This window comes from Meriones unguiculatus, chromosome 1 (assembly GCF_030254825.1).
Source record: "Meriones unguiculatus strain TT.TT164.6M chromosome 1, Bangor_MerUng_6.1, whole genome shotgun sequence".
NCBI classification, from domain to species: Eukaryota; Metazoa; Chordata; class Mammalia; order Rodentia; family Muridae; genus Meriones; species Meriones unguiculatus.
This window is the reverse complement of record NC_083349.1, coordinates 81,848,449-81,871,124: the sequence shown is the minus strand read 5'-3', so window position 1 is coordinate 81,871,124 and position 22,676 is coordinate 81,848,449. Positions and strand designations below refer to the sequence as shown.

The window sequence follows — 22,676 nt, the reverse complement described above, 5'->3', positions numbered from 1 at the left end:
TAATTTATAATGGAACACGAGTAATGTCATAGTAAAGCCTGCATCACTGCAGCTACCTATACAACTTGGAGGCAGCTCAGCTCTTGGAGTATCTTCCCTCCCCAACAGTTCTTACTACTTTTCTAAACTTGTGGATTTTGTAACATTTTGAACTGCTTTGGCCTGTAAGTTTTATTTACTTCCTGAGTTTTATGAGGATCCATGTTTTCAGGAAGGGTTGCTTAAATTCAAGCAACAAGGCTGAAATTTAAATAGTTTAAGAAAATGTAAATAAGTAAGGCTTAATAATGTGTACATCTTCATATACATATGATGACATTTGTAAAATATGCCTACAAGCATGTAAAGAAAAATATTCCAGTTTAAATAAGTTTGAACACATTCAAAGAGAAAAATTATTTTTATTTGCGTGTGTTTTGCCTTTTTGCAAATAAGACCACTTACAATAATTTGTAAGATATTTTTCTAATCTTAACAAAGACATGTTGCTTTGAAATAGTTTTTTACAGTATTTTTATAAGTATATTTAATTCCTTTCTTTTAACAACTCTGAATTGAAAATAATAATTACAAAATTTAGTACACTCCAATAACTAAGAAATAAGTATTAAGATATAGTGGAAGTTTCGGTTTCTTTAAAACTCAGTTATGTTACATGAACAAATTTTTATGTTAATCCCAAGTGTGGGATATGTAGCTGCTTTTAGTTTATCTACAGCTGATAGCTGCCTTGTGTGGCCTTTCCCTGATCAGTTAGTTTAACTCTGAGGACTCTAAGAGCATATGTATACCAGAACACAGAGAGAGAAGGGGGCAGTTTGAGGACATGGTCTCAGAAAGCTTTGAGACACTCTGAAAAGGAAGAAGGCTGCTGTTTGTTGATTTGCTAGACTGCTTGATATCCTGTTGACTGAGATTCTATTGCCCCAAAGAACCCCCTAAACAGCTGGAAGTGACTAAGGAGAACTTTGGCCCCTTTTCCCTCCACCCTTTTTTCCCTCCTACCTAGTGTTGGGTTGTTGGTCAGTTGGAGGTAGAGGCTTAAAGAAACTCAGATAAAATAGGTTAAAAAGTATGCCTACCATAAACCAGTTAATGAGACAAACTGCACAGTTGGTGATTTAAATCAGTCAGCACCAAGGCTGAGAGTTCCATTGAGCACTTTGTTGAAATATTTCTTATGTCTTTGACCTGGGTTTATTCTCTGTGCTTTTTTATAGTTGCCAAGATTTCTCACGTTCTGTTCATTTTTTAAATTTATCATTTTCTTTGACAGAGTGATCCAATTCGCCTTAACCTGTCTTCAAATGCCAGCTTTCTGTTTTTCACTTGATCCATTCTATTGGTGAGGTTTTCCATTGAATTCTTTTATTTGACTTACTAAATTTTTCAATTCAAGTTTGATTTCAGCTTTGACTTTTCTTCAGGAATTTTGTTTTTGTTTCTTCGCCTCTTCTTTTTTTCTCTTTTTCTTTTTTTTCAGACAGGGTTTCTCTGCATAGCCCTGTCTGTCCTGGAACTTGCTCTGTAGACCAGACTGGCCTTGAATTTACAGAGATTAAGCTAGCTGCCTCTGCCTCCTGAGTGCTTGGATTAAAGGCATGCCACTACCCCCCCTTTTTTATTAAATTCTATTTTCATAACATTAATTATTTTTCTTTTTTCATTCACCTGTATTTTCAGTCTTCGTTCTGGCATTTTTAATATTCTTTTTGAGTTTCTTGAACATATTTAAATTTCCTAATTTGAAATTAAATTATTGCTTCATGTATCATTTTTATTGCTTTTCTCAGGAACCTTATGATGGGAGTGCTAAGTTTTGGAGGGGACTTCTTGTCCTGCTTACTCTTTTCTTTTCTTTTCTTTTCTTTTCTTTTCTTTTCTTTTCTTTTCTTTTCTTTTCTTTTCTTTTCTTTTGTTTTCTTTTCTTTTCTTTTCTTTTCTTTTTTTTAAATAAAAAAGGAGACATCAAATTTAATTTATAGAAAAACAACCTGAAAGTAACTGCAAGACAATGGGCAAAGCAACTCCTGCAAAAAGCAAAGTGGTTACACTGACTAGAGGGCTGGAGAAAAGGAACATGTCATTTAGCTGGAGAGGCTGTAAGTTACTTGCAAATGAACTTCTTTGAGGGTGGAGAGGTCCTTTCGTCATTTTTGACCATCAGAACAGATGTGAGCTTCTCTCTATGAGTGTTCTTTTACATCTCAAGGAGCAAACTCTCCACTTTCCTACTTTCCTGAAGGCTCCATCTTCAGTCTCAGCCAACTCTCAATGGAGGGGCAACTAGAACAACATCTCCCCAGACGAAAAGCACTGGGATGTTCTGTTTTGTTGATTCATATAGCTCTTCATATGTTTTTTCATCAATCTCTATTGTTGTCACAGATTCTTCTACATTTCCCAGGATCATATATAAACGTTGACCATAAGCATGTAATCTGCCTGGAAGCTCTCAGTCGTTTCTCATCTTCACATAAATTCACGATTCTAAACTGAGCCTGATGAGATCCAGGGTTTCCTCTACAGTATTCATAGTCTGTTGCTGATCACATCTTCCACATGTTTCAAATGCTGCGCCCTCCTTTTATATTTTAGGTTTCTGTGATAGAATCTAAGCTTCTGCAGTTAAATCATTGGGAGGTTTTTTTTTTTTTTTTTTTGGTGTAGCTATCTTTCCCACCATTGTTGAGTTAGATTTCTGTCATTATTGCAATTTCTCAGGCTTTAGATGAACTGAATGGTGGGTGAGGTTCAGCCTAGATGCCTCTTAGTGTTGATGTGTGATTTAGTTATCAGTTAGGGTGAGGTGCAGCTAGATTCACACAGTTAGCAGTTAGCTTTTCACTATAGATCCTCAGAAGTCTGTGAAAGGCTCAATGGATTCTACACAGTGGCCTTAGGTCACAGTGTTTGGGATCATTGTGTCATCAGGCAGTGGTACCTGGAAGAGGTGTTATTTACCCCCCTCTTTGATTTTGAAAAATGCTTTGGTTTTATAGTAGCCACTCTATAAATATGAAGTGGAATATTGTGGTTTTAGTTTGAATTACCATTATGATTCATGATTTTTCATGTGCTTAATTGATATGTTCTAGGGAAAAATGTCCATTCAAGTGTTCTGTCTTTTTAAAAATCAAATTAAAAAAATCATGAGTTTATATGTTCTGTATGTGTTATTTAAATTAATCCACAATTATATACATATTTGCAAGTAGATCCCTCCCAGTCTGTTAATGTTAGGTTAATGTAACTCTAAGCTACAAACCTCATTTTAGGTTATTTAAGTCTTTGGTGTAACAGTTTCTTAAAAATTAGTATATCTTAGCTAATTAAAGATTTGGAGAGGAAGAGAGAGAGAAATGAATGTTAGAGTTTTGGTTGTTTCTGTTTTCCTCCCAGAAATCTTTCCCATGCAGGGCAGCTGGGGTGGAATAGATCGTTCTTTCTTTGCAGAAAGATTCATCTTCTGCGGTGTAAAGTAGAGGTCCTTTCCTGGTTATTGAAAGTGCAAATTTCATGAATTCCTTCTTTTTAATACCTGAGTAGTATTCCATTGTGTAAATGTACCACAATCTCTACATCCATTCCTCTGAAGTAGAGACTGAGACTCATAGCCCACCTTTGAGCAGAGGGCATTGACTTTTATGAAAGAAGGGGGAGATAGACCTGGAGGGGACAGGAGCTCCAAAAGGAGACCAACAGAACCAAAAACAAAACAAAACAAAAACAAAAACAAACAAAAAAGACTGAGCCCTGGGAGTCTTGCAGACACTGATACCCCAGCCAAGGAGAGGACCTAAAACCCCGGCTCAGATGTAGCACATAGACTCAGTATCAGAGTGGGGTTCCTCGTAAGGGGAGTAGAGGCTTTCTCTGGCAGGAACTCAGTGGCAGGGTGTCTGATCACCTCCCCTTGGGGAGGTGCATTGCCTGGCCAGAGAGGAACACAATGTAACCAGTCCTGAGGAGACCTGATAGGCTAGGGTCAAATAGAAGGGGAGGAGGACCTCTGCTTTAATAGACTAGGGGTGGGGCATGGGGGGAGAAAGGAAGGGAGGGTGGGATTGGGAGGAGACAAGGGAAGGGGCGGTAGCCAGGATTAAAATTGAATAAATTGTAATAAATGATAATAATAAAAAAGAAAAAAATCCAAAAATGAAAAAATAAGCCAAATATCACTAAATAATGGTAGATGTTTCTTGAGATTAAAAATGTTTCCAAGCCTATATTTTCTAGAAATTTTTTCCACAAGTTTGTCATTTTTCTGTTCTGAAATTAAATATATTTCATGGCAGTTAAGCAGCAAAAATGAAAAAAAATCTGAGATATTTACTGAAAATATTTTGATTAACCAAGTTTGAAAAATCAGGCATTTACCTTATAAAATTAGAGTTCTTCCCCAACGTATTTAGGACAATATTGGCGGTGCGGGTGGGGTGGTTCTCACAGTAATATAAAAGGTGGCACCTAAATATGTAAATGTTTGTATTCATTAGGATAGACAGAAATAGAAGTTAATCTTCAAACTTAGACTGATTTTTATTTTACTTTTATGTGCGTGGATGTTTTGCCTGTATGAATGTCTGTGCGCTGCTTGTGTGTGTATTACCCACAAAGGTCAGAAGAGGGCTTTGGATCCCTTGGAACTGGAGTTATAGGTGGTGAGCCACCATGTGAATGCTAGGAACAGAACTCAATTCCTCTTGAAGAACTGCCAGTGCTCTTAATTGCTAAGTCATTATCTCCAGAGTCCCTACGTTAAACTTTTTTACTTATATTTCATGTGTGAAGTTGTTTTGAAGATACCCTTTTTAAAAAAAAATTAATTTATTACAATTCACTTTGTATCCCAACTGTAGCCCCCTCCCTCTTCTTTTCCCAGTCCTGCCCTTCCTCTCTTTTCTCCTCCCATGCCCTTTCCACAGTCTACTGAAAGAGGAGGTTCTCCTCCCCTTCTATCTGACCCTAGCCTATCAGGTCTCATCAGGACTGGCTGCATTGTTTTCCACTCTGGCCTGGTAAGGCTGCCCTCCCCACTGAATTCATGTCAGAGACAGTCCCTGTTCCCATTTCTAAGGAACCCACTTGGAGAATGACCTGCCATGGTCTACATCTCTGCAGGGGTTCTAGGTTATCTCCATGCATGGTCCTTGGTTGGAGTATCAGTCTCAGAAAAGATCCCTGTGCCTCTCCTTCCTTCTGATCCTAGTCTATCAGATCTCATCAGGAGTGGCTGCATTGACTTCCTCTGTGACCTGGTAAGGCTGCTCCCCTCTTAGGGGGAGGTGATTAAAGAGCCAGCTACTGAGTTCATGTCAGAAACAGTCTCTGTTCCCATTACTAGGGAACCCACTTGGAAACTGAGCTGCCATGGGCAACATCTGAGCAGGAGTTCTAGGTTATTTCTATGTATGGTCCTGGGTTTCTGAGACTGGAGTATCAGTCTCAGAAAAGACACTAGGGCCCAGGATTTTTGGTTCTTTTGGTCTCCTTCTGGAGCTCCTGTCCCCTTATGGTCTTTCTGTCTCTCCCTTCTTTCATAAGATTTCCTGCACTCTTCCCAAAGTTTGGCTATGAGTCTCAGCATCTGCTTTGATAGCCTGCTGGGTAGAGTCTTTCAGAGGCCCTCTATGGTAGGCTTCTGTCCCTTTCCCTGTTTTCTCCCTCTTCCCATGTCCATTCTGTTTTTCTTTCTGAATGAAGAGTGATCCTCTTACTCAGGATCCTCCTTGATTAGCTTCTCTAGTTGTACAGATTGATTTATTATGAATCTTTCAGAGTTGTTTTATTTTAAAATTTTTGTTATTATTTAGTACAATTTGTTTACTTCGTATCCTGTCATTATCCCGCCCCTTATTTTCCTCCCTGTCCCACTCACCCTCCTCTTTCTCCCCCTATGCTCCTCCAGTAGTTCACTGATAGGGGAGGCCCTCCTCCCCTTCTTTCTGACCCTAGCCTATCAGGCCTCATCAGGACTGACTGCATTGTCTTCCTCTGTGGCTTGGGAAGGCTGCATCCCCCAGGGGGAGGTGATCAGAGAGTCAGCCACTGAGTTAATGCCAGAGACAGCCCCTGCTTGCCTTACTAAGGAATCCACTTGGAGACTGAGCTGCCTTTATGCTACACAGTTATTTTATTTAATATACAATGAGTAGTTTAAAAATACTTTTATTAGCATATATTATGAAAATAACAATTTTTCTACTGGTAGATTCCTTAATCCTTTGAGTTGGTTGATTTTTTTTCCCCTGTCTTAGTCTTTTTCATCTCTTTGTTCTCTGCTCCATCTGTCCCTTTCTGCCCCAGTAATCCCCCTCACTCATAGAGTCTTTTTTTCTCCTCCTTTCTTCTCTGCCTTCCTTCCTCCCTCCCTTCCTTTCCCTTCTCCCCTCCTTCTCTGCCTTCTTCTCCTCCTTCTTCTTTTTCTTTTTGAAACAGTTTTTCTGCTTAGTTTTGCTGACCTGAGACTCACTTATATAAACTCACTGATATAAGGAACTCAGATATCCTCCTGCCTCTGCCTATGTCATGGGTTTAAAGACATGTAACACCACAACATTTGGCTGATGTTTTATTTCTTTATATGACAGGGTACACCATCTACTGTGGCCTTATCTAGCCTTGGAGGTAGCTCAGGGAGCACAGAATGCTCAGATGATACTGACCAGGAACTTGAACCTGCAGGACAGCACCATGTAGCACTAACAGGAGCAGCTCAGGACAGTATGCACTCTAGCTCTAATGCTGTTTAGTCAGAGGAAGCAGGCAGGCACCCTGTTCACCTAACTCCAGACTAACTGTTAAGTCTGCATAGATGTTCATTTTGGAAAGTGTTTATTGGGAATAGAGAACATACACTTTGATTTAACCTATTATTTAATTTTTAAAAAGTACTTAAAAGGTTTTGCCTATAAAGTGTTAAGTAACTAGTATATAAGAACTCCATAATTTTTCATGTTTTAGCTGTTCTCATAAGTTAGTAAGATTTTGTATTAACTTTATTTTGGAAAAAAAATGACCTAGTCTTATTTTATATATGAACAATAACAGTAAAGTTTGGGAAGCAATCTGTGTTTTCAATCTTTGCAGTTAGGAAATCTGTATGAGTCTTTAGATTCAACTGTTGCTGAAAATATTTTTTTTAGTTGCTATGAAGTATGTGTTAAAGAGAATTGGTGATTTTTCCTGATGTGTGCATATGGCAGACATTTTATGGTACTTGTAGAAAGTTGAATAGATTGTTTTATTTTTTACATCCAATAATAAGAACCATGCTTCTGAATTGTCTTTTTATATATTGAAAAAAAGAATTTCAAAAATTAGAAAATTTACAATGGCACAGAAATTTCATTGTTTCTGTATTTTAATTTGTCAAGAAATGGTGGATTACATTCTTTCAAATTACTTATAATTAGTGCATATTCATTTAAGGAATTTGCTACTATTCAATTAAGGTCTAGTTGTTTCTATTTCCTTTAATTTATCCTGGAGTTTGTCCAAGCTGAATTTTAATGAGTTGTTTATCCCCCTAGTTACGCTAGGATTTATTTTTCCCTAGAGAGTAATGTTTGGGTTGATAGTTTTTAAACCTGTTCTGTAAAATGAACATATTCAGACCAAGATTTCTTGAATATGAGCACTAGACATCTGCCAAATAAATGACCAACATAATTATCAAAATGCAGCTTGGTAATGTTTTAAGACAAATCTAGAACTTGTTAGATATTTTTCTATGATTTTATATTGAGCTGCTTTGTTTTATGTACATGTGTACTGTATAAATCACAAGGAACAGTCACACTTTTATTGTGCATTTTCACTGACATTATGAGTCCCCAAACTAGCTTTAAGTTGTAAAATCTATTGATCTTTAAAAAAATATTTTGAAGCAAAGGTAGTATAACTGAAAATTTGATGAGATGGGTAATAAAAATATTGGCATTTCTTGCTTTTCCTAGCTTGCTTACTGCTGAAATATAAATTAAAATTGACAAGAAATAAGAAAAACGGTCTCTATTGGTATTGTTACATCAAAAATAGTAAATACCAACTCAGAGTCAAACTTTGGGCAGAGTGCAGGGAATCTTATGAAAGAAAGACCTGGAGGGGACAGGAGCTCCAGAAGGAGAGCAACAGAACCAAGACTGGGCCTAGGGGTCTTTTCTGAGACTGATATTCCAACACAGGACCATGCATGGAGATAACCTAGAACCCCTACTCAGATGTAGCCCATGGCAGCTCAGTGTCCAATTGGGTTCTTTAGTAATGGGAACAGGGAATGTCTCTGACATGAACTCTGGCTGGCTCTTTGATCACCTTCCTGAGGGGGGAGAAGCCTTACCAAGCCAGAGAGGAAGACAATGCAGCCAGTCCTGATGAGTCCTGATGGCTATAGTCAGATGGAGAGGGTGGAGGACCTCCCCTATCAGTGGACTTACAGAGGGGCATAGGAGGATATGATGGAGGGAAGGTTGGATTGGGAGAGAATGAGGGAGTGTGTTACAACTGGGATACAAAGTGAATAAATTGTAATTAATATAAAAATACAAATAAAAATTTAAAAAAACAAGAAAAAACAATAGTGTATACCATTGTGTCAGCTCCTATGTGTTGCCAAATCATGTTTTTTTAAATTTAGCTTAAGTATCAAGTTAAAGGAGGCATGATAACCTAAATTTTTATTTATCATTGGTATAACTGAAAAAGACAAGTTTCAAAATGTCACGAGTATATGGTATAATTACCTTTTTTGTTATTGGATAATGACACACAAAGTGTATTTTCTTTGATAATAAATTTGAAGAAGAGAATCACTCTTCAATCTTGGGAAATCCTAAAATGTAAAATAATTAATTCTTTTTGAATTTGCATATGGTTATGCTTTATTCAAGCCAGTGCAATCTATTGGGAACCATTTATTTTTTTAGGTCAGAAAATAGTTTTAATTGAAAGACAGTATTTTGAAAAGGAGATTTAAAAAAAAATTAATTTTTAAAAAAATTTAAATATTTTTATTTTACTTATATGTATTTACTTTTTATCTCAGCTGTAGCCCCCTCTCTAAGTCCCTCCCAATCATACCCTCCTTCCCTCATCTCCTCTTATGACCCATTCCAAGTCCACTGATAGAGGAATTCCTTCTCACCTTCCATCTGACCATAGCCTACCAGGTCTTATCAGGCCTGGATCCACTGTCTTCTTCTGTGGCCTGGTAAGGCTGCTCCTCCTTTAGGAGGAGGTGATTAAAGAGCCAGCCACTGAGTTCAAGTCAGAGACAGTCCCTGTTCCCAGTATGAGGGAACCCACTTGGATACTCAGCTGCCATGGGCTACATCTATACAGCGGTTCTAGGTTATCTCCTTGTTTAGAGTATCGGTCTCAGAAAAGGCCCCTTTGCCCAGATTTCTTGGTTCCATTGGTCTCCTAGTGTCCCGCCTGTCCCCTCAGGTCTTTTTGTCTCCCCCTTCTTTCATTAGATTCCCTGCATTCTGCCCTAAATTTGGCTATGCGTCTTAGCATCTGCTTCAATACCTTGCTGGGTAGAGCCTTTCAGAGGCTCTCTATGGTAGGCTCTTGTCTTGTTCCCTGATTTCTACCTCTTCCAATGTCTATCCCATTTGGCTTTCTGAATGAGGATGGAGCATCTTACCCAGGGTACTTCTTTTTTAGCTTCTTTATGTGTATAGATTTTAGTATGATTATCCTATATTATATGTCTAATATCCACCTATAATTATAAGTGAGTATATACAGTGTGTTTCTTTCTGCCATTGGGATACCTCAGTCAGGACGATATTTTCTAGTTCACACCATTTGCTTGCAAATTTCATGATTTCCTTGTTTATAATTGCTGAGTAGTATTCCATTGTTTAAATATTCCACACTTTCTGTATCGATTCTTCTGTTGAGGGACATCTGGGTTGTTTCCAGATTCTGGCTATTACAAATAAAGGTGCTAGGAACAAGCATAAGGAAATGTCCGTGTTGCATACTTGAGCATGTTTTGGATATATGCCTAGGAGTGCTATAGCTGCAAGCACAATTGTCTGAGAAAGCTCCAGATTGATTTCCAAAGTGGTTGTACAAGTTTACATTCCCTCCAGTAATGGAGGAGGGAGGGAACCATTTTATAGTGCATCTGATTGTTTGGAAATTAAAGTACTATATAATGTAGCCAAATTTCTTCTGAGATAAGAAATTTCCACTTGTACTAAGTATCCTCTTTGTAATTTCAGCTTACAGTAGTGAGGTTCCTTTAGGAGCATGGCTTTTGCTGTACTTCACTTACCAATGCTGTGTCAATATGAACTTACAGTGTCTAGGTTTATGACACATTTCCATACTATACATGTTCTTGTTGTTTGTGTCTTTTATTAGTGTTAGTAGTAATGGAATTTTTAATTTTCCAGGAATCCAAATGGCAACTTGAGAAAGTAGTAGAGAGAAGCAGGTGTATAATTTTGAAACACTTAGAGAAGGGGGAAAAGATTTATAAAATGGTTCATATTAGAATTAAATACTGTTTTTGTGAATTCCTTTTGATTTGATCTCCCATTCTCCTGAGTACCACAGTTTTTGTTATTTGGTGTAAAGAATCTAGTACGTGGTATATGTGCATTTATTTTTACTTTATTCCCTTTAGTGCCTTGAATTTTAAGGCAAAGCATCATTAGGATTGTAGAGTGAAGGGTAAATTTAGGTAGAAATCTTTGGTGCTAATGAATGTTGGAAAGTTGTGGGAACATGTCGTGGTTATCGTAATGTGTTGTATATTTCATTATCTGGCATGCCAATTAAGAGGTAGGCCAATCTAGTGTTTATCTTCTCATTGCTGTCTTTTTTTAATTTCAGCTTATAAACATCTTTTGATTGTTTTTTCAAATTTATTTTGTATTATATTTGTTCACTTTACATCCTGATCATAACCCCCTCCCTCCTCTCCTCCTGGTCCCATCCTCCCCACTCTTCCTCCTCTTTCTCTTCTTCTATTACCCCAAAAAGGGGAGCACCCCCAAACCACTGTAGCACATCAAGTCATATCAAGACTGAGCAAATACTTTTCCACTGAGGTTAGGTAAGGCAGCCCTGCCATGGGGTTTGATCAAAAAGTAGGCAACAAAGTCCATTTCAGAGACAGCCCTCACTCTCCTTATAGGGGACCAGCAGGAAGACTAAGCTGCCTATTGGCTACATAAGTGTAGGGGTGCTAGGTCCAGTCCTTGGTTGATTTTGTCTTTCTTAGGGGAGCAATAGCCATTTGAAGCCATGTTTCTGAGATGCTGCAGGGGATTTCTTTCCTTCCTTTTGAAGCAAAATAAGTTTTCATTGTATAATTCAGTGCTTTTTAGTACTTTTATAATGTGGCAAGTATAAATTCTTATAAAATTTTAGAACCCTCTCAGAATTAAAAAAAAAAAATTCAAGAGTGTCGGGAATGTTTGAGTTAGTAAGGTGCTGTCTGTGCATGATTATCTGAGTCCAGGATGTGCTGCTGCCTCCTGTAATCCCAGCCTCACTGATGGCATGGGATGGTATAGGCATGAGGCTAAGACAGGAGGATCCTTGGGACTTGCTAACCAGCCAGTGTAGCTGAATTGGTGAGTTTCAGGATCAGGAAGAGACTCTGTCTTATAAAATAAGGTGCAGTGTGTTGCAGTGTGATTGAAGAAGACACCTACCAATGGCTCTGGCTTTTCTATCTACATACATGTATACACATACATGAGCATACATGAGTATGTATATACATTCATAGCCCCCCCAAATAATTTGAATTTATATCTCCCCCTTGCAGCATAATTTATCTAGTATGTTGTGTAAAAACCCTATTCACTTACTTATTTTTATTATTTTTCTTTTTATTTTCACGATTAGGACCAAAAGATCTCAGACCGTTGTAACTGAAGGTATTTTTGAACTCCCAAATCTCACAATTCAAGCTACAAGAGCACAGACACTTTTGCTGCAAGCAATATATCAGAGTTGGTCTCATATTGGAAGTATCAGCTCTTCAACGGTGAATGAAGCTTTGATGAATGAAGTCTTCCAAATGACAGGTAAGAGTACACTTTACCTCATAAGTAAAATGTATCATAGAAGTAAATAAAATTCAAATCCCTGTGTCTAGCATTCTCAATCTAAAGTGTATTTCTGTTAAAGTTGATATTTATATGACTGATATTTATTTATAGTATGCTTTCTCAAACCACTTATTTCTTGGGCATCTAGACCGATTTCTCAAACTGGCAATTATGAATGAGGTTCCACAGTGCACATGAATGTGCTGGTATTTGTGTAATCAAGAAAGTGGACACGGGGTATGATGATAAATCCTCATTTAGAAAGACAGATGGTGCATTGAACGTATGACAGGAGTCTACCGCAGAAGGCATCTGAAAGACTCTACCTAGCAGTGCTCCAAAGAAGATACTAAGACTCAGAACCAAACCTTCGGCAGAGTGCAGAGAATCATATGAAAGAAGGGGAGTTAGTATGATGGGGAAAGGATAGGAACTCCACAAGGACCAAATATATCTGGGCACAGGGTCTTTTCTGAGACTGACACTCAACCAAAGACCATGAATGGATATAACCTAGAACCTCTGCTCAGATGTGGCCTGTGGTAGTTCAGTAACCAATTGGTTTCCCATAGTGAGGGGAACAAGGACTATTTCTAACAGGAACTCAATGGCAGGCTCTTTGACCTCCCCATGCCCCAAGGGAGAAGCAGTACTGTTAGGCCACAGAGGAGGACCTTGCAGCCAGTCCTGAAGATATCTGATAAAACAGGGTCAGATGAAAGGGGATTAAGTCCTCCCCTATCAGTGGACTTGGAAGGGATAGGTAGGAGATGAGGGCGAGAGGGTGGGATTGGGGAAGGAAAGAGGGAGCGAGATACAGCTGGGATACAGAGTTAACAAAATGTAACTAATAAGAAAAAAAAAAAAAGATACTAGTTTTCAGAGGATCCAAGATGGCAGAGGCGAATGTGCACAGTTTTTGAGAGGGAGAGGAGCAGAACTGCTGGAGTTGGTGAGTGGGGGGATGTATAAAGCCAGGGAAACGATGTTGAGGCTTTCTGAACAAGAGGGACCATCACAGGAGTTGAGACCTTTAGTCTCAGGTCACCAGTGGACTTCTTCAGGGAGGGAGAGAAACGATTCTTTGATCTCCCTGCACTCCTCCTTTTTGGGCCTCCCTTCTCCTCAGAACAGCCTACAGCCAGCTCACTGAGATTCTCAGCTCAGAACTCACTGCATGGGAACTGTGTGCCGACCTCGCAGGGTTTCCCAGCCACTGACTGTAGGTCCTGCCCAAACCCTCTGTGGCAGATAGTGGGCTATATACCCACCAAAGTCCAGGAGACCCCGCCAAACAAACTAGGCACACCAGGTGCCAGGCCACCCAGGTCTGGAAAACACAGTGGCGGGCCCCCAGGACCTCCCAGAAGGCATCTGGTCCAGCATCCCAGTCTGCAGCTGCAGCTTGACTACCTAACCTGGCGGCTGCAGCAACACTGAGCTGGCGTAGCTCATCAGTCCTCCTGCATATGACTAAGTGGGTCCAGACCAGGGAGTGGAGAGCCTGGATGTCCCGATCCTTGACGATGTGACCTGATTGAGAGTGAGTATGACCCTAGGTACCTGCAGAGCCTCAAATCCAGGGTCCTTCTAAACTAGCAGCCAGACATAAGAGCCCTCCCACCCAAATACCCATTGTGGGAAATGTGGGACTGTTGAGACATTGGGGCCCTACTCTGCAGGTCCAACACTGGAGTTCAGACAGATAACCAGGAGCTCAGACAGAGCCGAATCCCAGTAGCCTGTTAGCCACTGAGGTATTCAGGTAATTTGCATAAGGGAATTGCGCTGAGATTAGCACCAGTGCCTGCTACAGCACATGCACAAGTAACCCCTTAGATGCCTGCAAGGCAGAGTCCCTCCCGCACACCCAAGAGTTCAACATTCTCTACCACTCTGTTCCTCAAAGGCACACGTCCACGCACACGCCACCATTTGTCCTTATGCGCCCACATTTGCCCTTCTGCACCCGCTCACTTTCCTCCCACAGGTACAGCTGAAACACAAATGCACATGCTGAAACCACAAAACCTCTCTCAATTTCCTGAAGAATTCTCCAGACACCAGAGAAAGACTGTACCAGTCCAAACTCCAGAATTCAGGAACAAACAGGAAAGGTTATGGATAAGCAAATGGCCAGGGGTAGGCAAAAGAACACTTCCAACATAAATCAGGACATCATGGCTTCACCAGCAACCCCCAAAATTGATGGATACTCCCAATTCATCTGAAACATGGGAAAATGACTTTAAAGCTATGCTTATCCAATTATTTGAAGCACATAAAGAGGAAACAAACAAATCTCTTAGAGCAATAGCCATGCAAATACAGTTAGTTAAGGAGGAAACAGACATCTCTCAAAGATTTGGTCAAACAACTGAAGCCAAAGAAAGAGGAAATGAACAAAATTCTCAAAGCAACACAGGCAAATAGAGCCAAACAAATAGAGGCACAAGTTGCATACAGAGAGGAAATGAATGAAAAAATAGAGACTATCATAGAGAGACAGGAATCCACATTCCAACAGATGAAGGAAATGGTGCAAGGCATGAAAACAGAATTAGAATCAATAAAGAAAACACAAACTGAGAAAACTCTGGAGCTGGAGAACTTAGAGAAAAGTTCAGGAACCAAAATGATAAGCATCACCAACAGAATATAAGAGATGGAAGAGAGTATCTCTGGTGCAGAAGATACACTTGCAGAAATTGATACTTCTCTTAAGGAAAAAATAAAATCAGAAAATACCCAAACACAAAATATTCAGGAAATCAAGGATGCCGTGAAAAGACAAAATCTAAGAATAACAGGAGTCAATGAAAAAGAAAATTTCAGGTTCCAAGGTCCAGAAAATATTTTTAAAAAAATCATAGAAGAAAATTTTCTCAACCTAATGAAAGATATGTCCATAAACATACAAGAGGCCTACAGAACACCAAATAGACTAGACAAGAAAAGAAACACATCACATCACATCATAGTCAAAACACTAAATCTACAGAACAAAGAAAAGATATTAAAAGCAGCAAGGGAAAAAAGCCAAGTAACATATAAAGGTAGACCTATCAGAATCACACCGGACTTCTCGTCAGAAACTAAGAAAGCAAGAAGGGCTTGGGCAGGTGTCATGACTTTAAGAGAACACACATGCCAACCCAGACAACTATACCCTGCAAAGCTTTCAATCAACATAGATGGAGAAAAGAAAATATTCCATGACAAAACTAAATTTAGGCAATATCTACACAACAACAAAACCAGCCCTATAGATGACACTAGAAGGAAAACTTCAATCCAACGAAAACAACTATGCCCAAGAAAATATAACCTACAGATAATTCCCCTCCCCCAAATTAAAAGAAAACAAGCAATGAATCATAGTAAGACCACCAACTCCACAATAAAAGGAACTATCAGGCATTGTCCACTATTATCTATCAATATCAATGGACTCAACTCTCCAATAAAAAGACACAGACTAACAGAATGGTTGCAGAAATAGTATCCAACATTCTGCTGTATCCAAAAAACACACCTCTGCAACAAAGATAAACACTACCTCAGAGTAAAGGGATGGAAAAAATGTTTTTCAAGCAAAGGGATCCAGAAAGCAAGGTGGGGTAGCTATCCTAATATCTAATAAAATAGACTTCCAACCAAAATTAATCAAAAAAGATGTGGAGGGGCACTACATTCTCATCAAAGGAAAAATCTACCAAGAGAACATCACAATTCTGAACATCTATGCCCCAAATACAAGAGCACCTACATTTATAAAGGAAACATTATTAAAGCTAAAGGAAACATTATTAAAGCTTAAATCAAGACATTGATCCCAACACCTTTATAGTGGGAGACTTTAACACCTCACTTTCACCAAGGGACAGATCATCTAGGCAGAAGCCAAATAGGGAAATAAAGGCACTTACAGAGGCTCTAAGTCAAACTGACCTAATACATGTCTACAGAACTTTTCATCCAAACTCAAAAGAGTACACCTTCTTTACAGCACCTTCTCCAAAATAGACCACATAGTTGGTCACAAAGGAAGATTCCACAGATACAAGAAGATTGAAATGATTCTCTGTATTTTATCTGACCACCGTGGAGTAAAGCTGGACCTCAATAACAATAGTAATAACATAAAGCCTACACACACATGGAAATTGAAAAACTTGCTACTCAATGACAGCTGGGTTAAGGAAGAAATAAAGAAATGAAAGACTTCCTAGAACTCAATGAAAATGAAGGCACAACATACCCAAATTTATGGGACACAATGAAAGCAGTGCTCAGGGGAAAATTCATAGCACTAAGTGCCTGCAAGAAGAAATTTGTAACATCTCATACAAGCAATTTAATGGCCCAAGTGAAAGCCCTAGAAAAAAAAGAAGCAGATACACCCAAGAGGAGCAGACAGCTGGAAATAATAAAACTCAGGGCTGAAATCAATCAATTAGACACAAATAAAACAATTCAAAGAATCAATGAAACCCAGACCTGGTTCTTTGAGAAAATCAACAAGATAGACAAACCTTTAGCCAAACTAACTAAACTGCAGAGAGAAACTATCCAAATCTACAAAATCAGATGAAAAGGGGGAGATAACTACAGACCCCGAGGAAATCCAAACAATCTTTACGACTTACTACAAAAGCCTATATGCCACAAAATTTGAAAAAGTAAAAGAAATGGAAAATTTTCTTGATTGATTCCATCTACCAAAATTAAGTCAAGATCAGGTAGAAAGATTGAATTGTCCTATATCCCCTAAGGAAATAGAAGCAGTCATCAACAGTGTTCCTTCCAAAAAAAGCCCTGGGCCAGATGGATTCAGTGAAGAATTCTACTAAACCTTCAAAAAAGTGCTAACTCCAATTCTTTTCAAACTATTCCACAAAATAGAAACTGAAGGAACATTACCAAACTCATTTTATGAAGCCATAGTCACCTAGATACCTAAACCACAGAAAGACTCAACAAAGAAAGAGAAATTCAGATGTATCTCTCTTATGAACAGTGATGCAAAAATACTCTATAAAATACTGGCAAACTGAATCCAAGAACACATAAAAGATATCATTCACCATGACTTAGTAGGCTTCATCCCAGGCTTGTAAGCGTGGTTTACCATATGGAAATCCATCAATGTAATCCACCATATGAACAAACTGAAGGAGAAAAACCACATGATCATCTCCTTAGATGCATGTCTTGGATCCTTAGATCTTTAGATCCTTCATCTGTCACCTCCTCAGCAGTGGGATGCCATGTCACGTGCTATGCTTGGCCTCTCCCTTTTTTTGTGGAGACTGACCTTGAGTCAGGAGGGTCTATTTTGATGGTATTGTCATTCCTATTCACCATATGAGAGCCTGCATTTAAACTTCATGGCTTGGTTAAGTTTCTTGATCTCTTGCTGGGTAGTGGTGGCACATTCCTTTAATTCCAGCACTTAGAAGGCAGAGGCCAGCAGATCTCTCAGTTTAATGCTAGCCTGGTCTATAGAGAGTTCTAGGACAGCCAGAGCTGCATAGAGAAACCACATCTTGAAAAACAAAAAGAACAGAACAAAACAAAATAAAACAAAATTTTTTGTCCTCTCAGTACCTCATAGAGCCCATTAAACTCTAGTTCTTCAACCCTTGTAGGGCATACTGAAACCACATGCAAACTGTTATTAAATTTCAACGTTCTCTCTGCAAGTTCGCTTTGTTCCAAGGCCTTCAAAATTTTATTATTTCTTTTCCTTTTGTGGTTATAATATAATTACATTATTTTCCTCTCCAAACTCTCTCATAAACTTCTTTTTCTCTTTGAATATTTTCATTTATTTTTGTTAAACGCATTTACATATGTATATACATACGAACTATAAACGTCTAACCTACTCAGCCTGTATGTTTCTTGTGTGTGCTTTCAGGGCTGACCATTTGTTGTTGGGTAATCAGTTGGTGGTCTTTTTTGAATTCAGGGGTTGCCTGAGGTCATTCATGGAAGTAGTATTTATAAATGAAATTACCTTATTCATTTTTCATATTTCTTTTTGAAGTCATTTTTTTCTCTCTGGCGGTCTTATTCGCTTTACTGTTTGTCTTATGGCTTATAGTATTCAGGAAATATTAAAATATTTTTTTTTATGAATTGGCTCAAATAGCCTAAAATTGTTACTAAGCTAGAGGTATTCATTTTCTTTTGTAATGTCTCTTAGTTTTCCTAAGCACATTTACTTTCTCTTTATGCGTTTGTAAAATGAACTGTAACTTCAAAAATATTCTGGAATTTATCCTAAAGGGATAATAGCTCAAGTATTAAAGCAATGTTTGAGACAAATGGCCAGAATTCAGTGCTTTGTGACCTGGGGTATCATATGATCTTAACTTAGTGGAACTAATATTTTACATATTGAGGAGGTGGGCAAATTTGATTGTTAGTAAATGTTCTTTTCTAAGAGCTTGAACAAAATAAACTAAATAATCTAAAACATTTAAAATAGATGGAGGAAAGCTTATCTAAAATACATATTTTGAAAGCTAATTTTCCAAGTGGATAGTTTCATTTTGTCATTCCCTCATCATGTCAAACTACTTTTGTGTATTTCAGTGCTAATAGAGTATTTATAAAATTGTGCCACCAAATTTTTTTGCTGAAGATTCTGAAAGTGTATGTGTATGTGTGTTTGTTTATGTGTATATTAAGGTATTAAATTTCAGCATTTTATGCTCTTGCATATGGGGATTGTCAATAGGGAAGATATTTAAAACTTTGCTTCATATGGTTTGTTCATGCCTGTAATCTTTTGCTTTTCAACTAGATCTAAATTTCTACAATGATAAAACATGTCATACTTATTTTACTTCCGGAAACAAGTCCCACGATGTATATTTATATATTTAACAAGTTTGTACATATGATAGAACTCCAATATACAAAATAGCTGTTAACATCCAGAAACAGCTGAGTCAGGTCCCATGGCCGGTATACCACTGGATCTGTTATAGTATCTGAGGTTCCCAACCCCATACAGGCTGAAAACAAGAGGGCTCTGAAGGGATGCCACTTAAGAAAAAGGATGTCTGTACAAATCTTTATTTTAACATTTAAAAGAAATCTACATATCCATTCCAACAACTTTCCCAGGCCTACTGACCCAATGAATCACAATCACACTCAGGCACTTGAAGGCTAAGACATAGGTGCTAGGGAGTCCAGAAGAATGGTAATTTTCCTACAGAGAGACACCAGCAAGGAAATCGTGGGGGCACAGGCCATGAGGACAGCTGCAATAGAACCTTCTCTCTAGACTGTGAAAGCACGAAAAAGCCGCATAGTCCTTGGGGTTTTGGCAGTGCTGCATGTGCTCAGGTGGGGCTTCCTAGATCCAAGGCCTAGGACTACCTGCTTGGCAAGGTACATTGAGGGCAATGGTGAGGGTCTGGGAGGTCTCAGTGGGGCATTTCTCACAGTTGCACATTGCGCATGGCACTGGATTCCCTAAGATGATTTGCTAGTTGGCTCTTTGCTTTTGTGGCCAGTTGGAGGTTTTGAGGAATTAGCTGTGATCTAGGGGTGCTCAAGGACTTCTGCTAGTGTTAGCCTCTGGCTTGCTTTGTGTTTAACAGTTTTGAGATGAGATCCCTATCTCCTCCGTCACAAAGTCAGGGAATGTCAGTTCAGCCCGTAAGATTCTCCTGTAGGTCTCTGGTGAATGTGTGCCTCTAAAGGAGGCATGCCAACTAGGTCCTCACAGCAGAGGACTCACAGGCCCCAGAGGGCCACCTTCTCAGTCATCTCTGCGGGCAGGCAGTCCAGGGTGCCGCACAGTGTGGTCCCCTGGAAGACAGAGTGTGCACAGGCCGTCTGAAGGCTCCTATCTTCAACCTGGTCCACGGAGCGGGTTCTCTGGCTTAACGTCTCTGTGGAGGGCTCTCTCTGAATGTCAGAAAGAGAGCATTTGCCAAGCCAGTGATGTAAGTAGCTGTTCTATGCTTGTCAAACTTGTAGAGTTTTTGGAGCTCTCTATAGACTGTTCCAAGGAGTGCATATTCTAGAATGAGATAAACTCATGGTGAGAGACCAAAAGATTAAAAAATCGGCTATTAATTAAGGCTGAACTAGGTGGGTGGAGAAGTCCAGTAATCCTCTGAGGGGAAGGACTGCCCTACCACATTTGTTTCCCACCCACTAAGATACAGTTGCTAGGAAACTGGCCCATCCCGCTAGGGAGGGACACCAGGTCATTATGGTCTGGGGACCTTCCTATAGCCAATCAATTCTGCCCAGTTCATGAACCCCCAAAAGACCAGGAATAAACAGACTCTGCTGTAAATACATGAGGTTCTTTTTATTGTAAATTACTAGCTGCAGCTTGGGCCCACACCTCCCACCACCGAAGCAGTGGGAGCCAAGCGCCCTGTGCTCAGGTTAGTTGGGTGATTTAACGATTCTGGTCCATCCCAGCATACCCAAGGCAGGGGCGTTTCCTGCCTGGCAAGCATCTATTGGTCAAAATGCTACATTTTGAATTGATTGGCTGTAAAAAATACCTAAGTTTGGGTTCATTATAGTTTAAAAAGATTGCTTTTGCTCACAATTTTGCTGACTAGAGGTTTCAATATGGAGTGTATGTCCTGCTCAACTCCGTTGAGGACACTTCTGGGTATGTCACAGGCTTTAGAAGTAGAAAAGAACTGTAGTATCAATAGGGAGTAAACATGATTGGCTTTAGTTAGTATTAAATGCTCTTGGAAGAGCCAGCTCCTCCTGAGGTCAGCAGCACCTCTGTCCTGTTTGTTGATTACACATACTGGTCCCCATTTCGTCTTAGTTTATGTATATGAGTATGTTGCCAGAATGTACTTAAGTACACCATATGCATGCCTGTACCTGAGGAGGCCAGAAAAGGGTGTTGGATCCCCTGGTGCTAGAGTAACAGGAAGTTTTGAGCTGCCATGTAAGTGCTTGAAATTGAATCTGAGTCCTCTGCAAGAACAGCTAATGCTTTCAACCACTGAGCAAGTTCTCCAACTCTCAATCTCTATTTTGTAATGGTTTCACCAGGTCAACATTGCCACAGTGGAAACTGCTTCTAGCGTGTGAAACTATGTGGAGTACACTCGAGCATGCATGCCTGTTATCGTAGAATAGAGTGGTATCGTGTGTGTATTTCCCATTTGTTCATCAGTTGGTAGATATTTGATTATTAATCTTGTTGACTGTTATGGAAGGTTGTCATGACTACTCATACTAGTTTTTGTGAATATATACTATCATTTTTTTCAGAGGATATTTTCATAGGAGTACAATTGCTAGGGGAGTCACTCTGTATTTAATCTTTTGAGGAATTGCCAAACTTTCCCAATACCTATCTATACTATTATACAGTCTTATTTGTAGTATGTGCTGGTATGCCCATCTTTTTACATCTTTGCCATGTTTTTATAGTGCTAGCCATAAAATATAAATACAAAGTGGTATAAATGAGGTTTTGATTTTCTTTCGTCCAATGAATAATGCTGCTCAGAATATTTTTGTGACTGTATTTTCTATTTATGTATCTTTCATTGAAAAAGTCTGAGTCCTGATAGGCCACAGAGAAGGACTTTGCAGCCAGTCCTGAAGATACCTAATAAAACAGGGTCAGATGAAAGGGGAGGAGGTCCTCCCCAATCAGTGGACTTAGAAAGGGGCAGGGAGGAGATAATGGAGGGAGGGTGGGATTGGGAGGGAATGAGGGAGCGGGATACAGCTGGGATACAGTTAACAAAATGTTAACTAATAATAAAAAGAAAAAAAAAAGTCTGAGTCTTTTGCTTTTTTAAAATGTAGATTATCTTTTTGTTTTGAATTGTGTAAATTCTTCATAAAATTTTCATCACAATTCCTTATGGCTTTCAGACACTTTCTACTACATTTTTAGTTCACTTCATTTTTCAGATGGTGACCTTTTCCTCTATTTTTTTCTTCTATTTTCCAGTACAACTTTATAGTGTTCTTTTTCATTATTCAGAAGTGATCTAATATTTATTTTTTACTGTTTGTGCTTCTTGGTCACCCTTGTAATTCTTTTAATGTTCTAAATGGACACATTACTGGTCTTTTTACTGGTTAGCTTGATTGTTAGGACAAACAGTTTGAGTTAAGCTCTCCTTGACTCTTTTCTCCTTTTCTTTTTCTTTTTTCTTTTTGCTGTGCTTCTTCTGTCAGTTTTCCTGGGAATTAAGAAATGTGCATTTGGAACAATTGCACCCCAACAAAACAGGCCTGCTGAACTAAACCGAGCTTATTCAGCTTTTGGAAATTTATGTACTGTCAGGTTACTGTTTTACAACTTGATAAAAATTTAAGTTGTAATTTATTACTAGGTTTTGAAGTCAGCTTTACTGACTACAACTGGGGAGTTTGAAAAAGATGGACTATAGCTGTGTGTAGTGGCTTGAGCACTTGAGAGGTAAAGGCAGGCGTAACTCTGAGTTCAAAGCCAGCCTGGCCTACACAGTGAGATCCAGGACAGCCAAAGTGACACAGAGACACTTTTCTCGAAAAAAACAAAACAAAACAAAAATAAAAAGAATATAATTAAATAAAATGTAT

The 22,676-nt window shown here is 38.9% G+C and overlaps 2 protein-coding genes and 1 pseudogene across 7 annotated transcripts in view; 1 reads left to right on the top strand and 2 right to left on the bottom strand.

Moving 5' to 3' along the window:
• Vps13b (vacuolar protein sorting 13 homolog B) overlaps nucleotides 1–22,676 on the top strand; it is a 641,091-nt gene that overhangs the window by 76,724 nt on the left and 541,691 nt on the right. For all 6 annotated transcript variants that reach the window (XM_060392854.1, XM_060392863.1, XM_060392849.1 and 3 more), the window contains exon 17: nucleotides 11,878–12,059. In XM_060392854.1, coding sequence (XP_060248837.1) covers nucleotides 11,878–12,059 — 182 coding nt within the window. The remainder of the gene's footprint in view (nucleotides 1–11,877; nucleotides 12,060–22,676) is intronic.
• LOC110540412 (U6 snRNA-associated Sm-like protein LSm3) lies at nucleotides 2,261–5,845 on the bottom strand. Its single transcript, XM_060391492.1, is given in 2 exon segments — nucleotides 2,261–2,584; nucleotides 5,831–5,845. Coding segments are annotated over 2 exon segments (339 nt in total).
• LOC132656044 (aurora kinase A-like) lies at nucleotides 19,578–20,900 on the bottom strand (annotated as a pseudogene).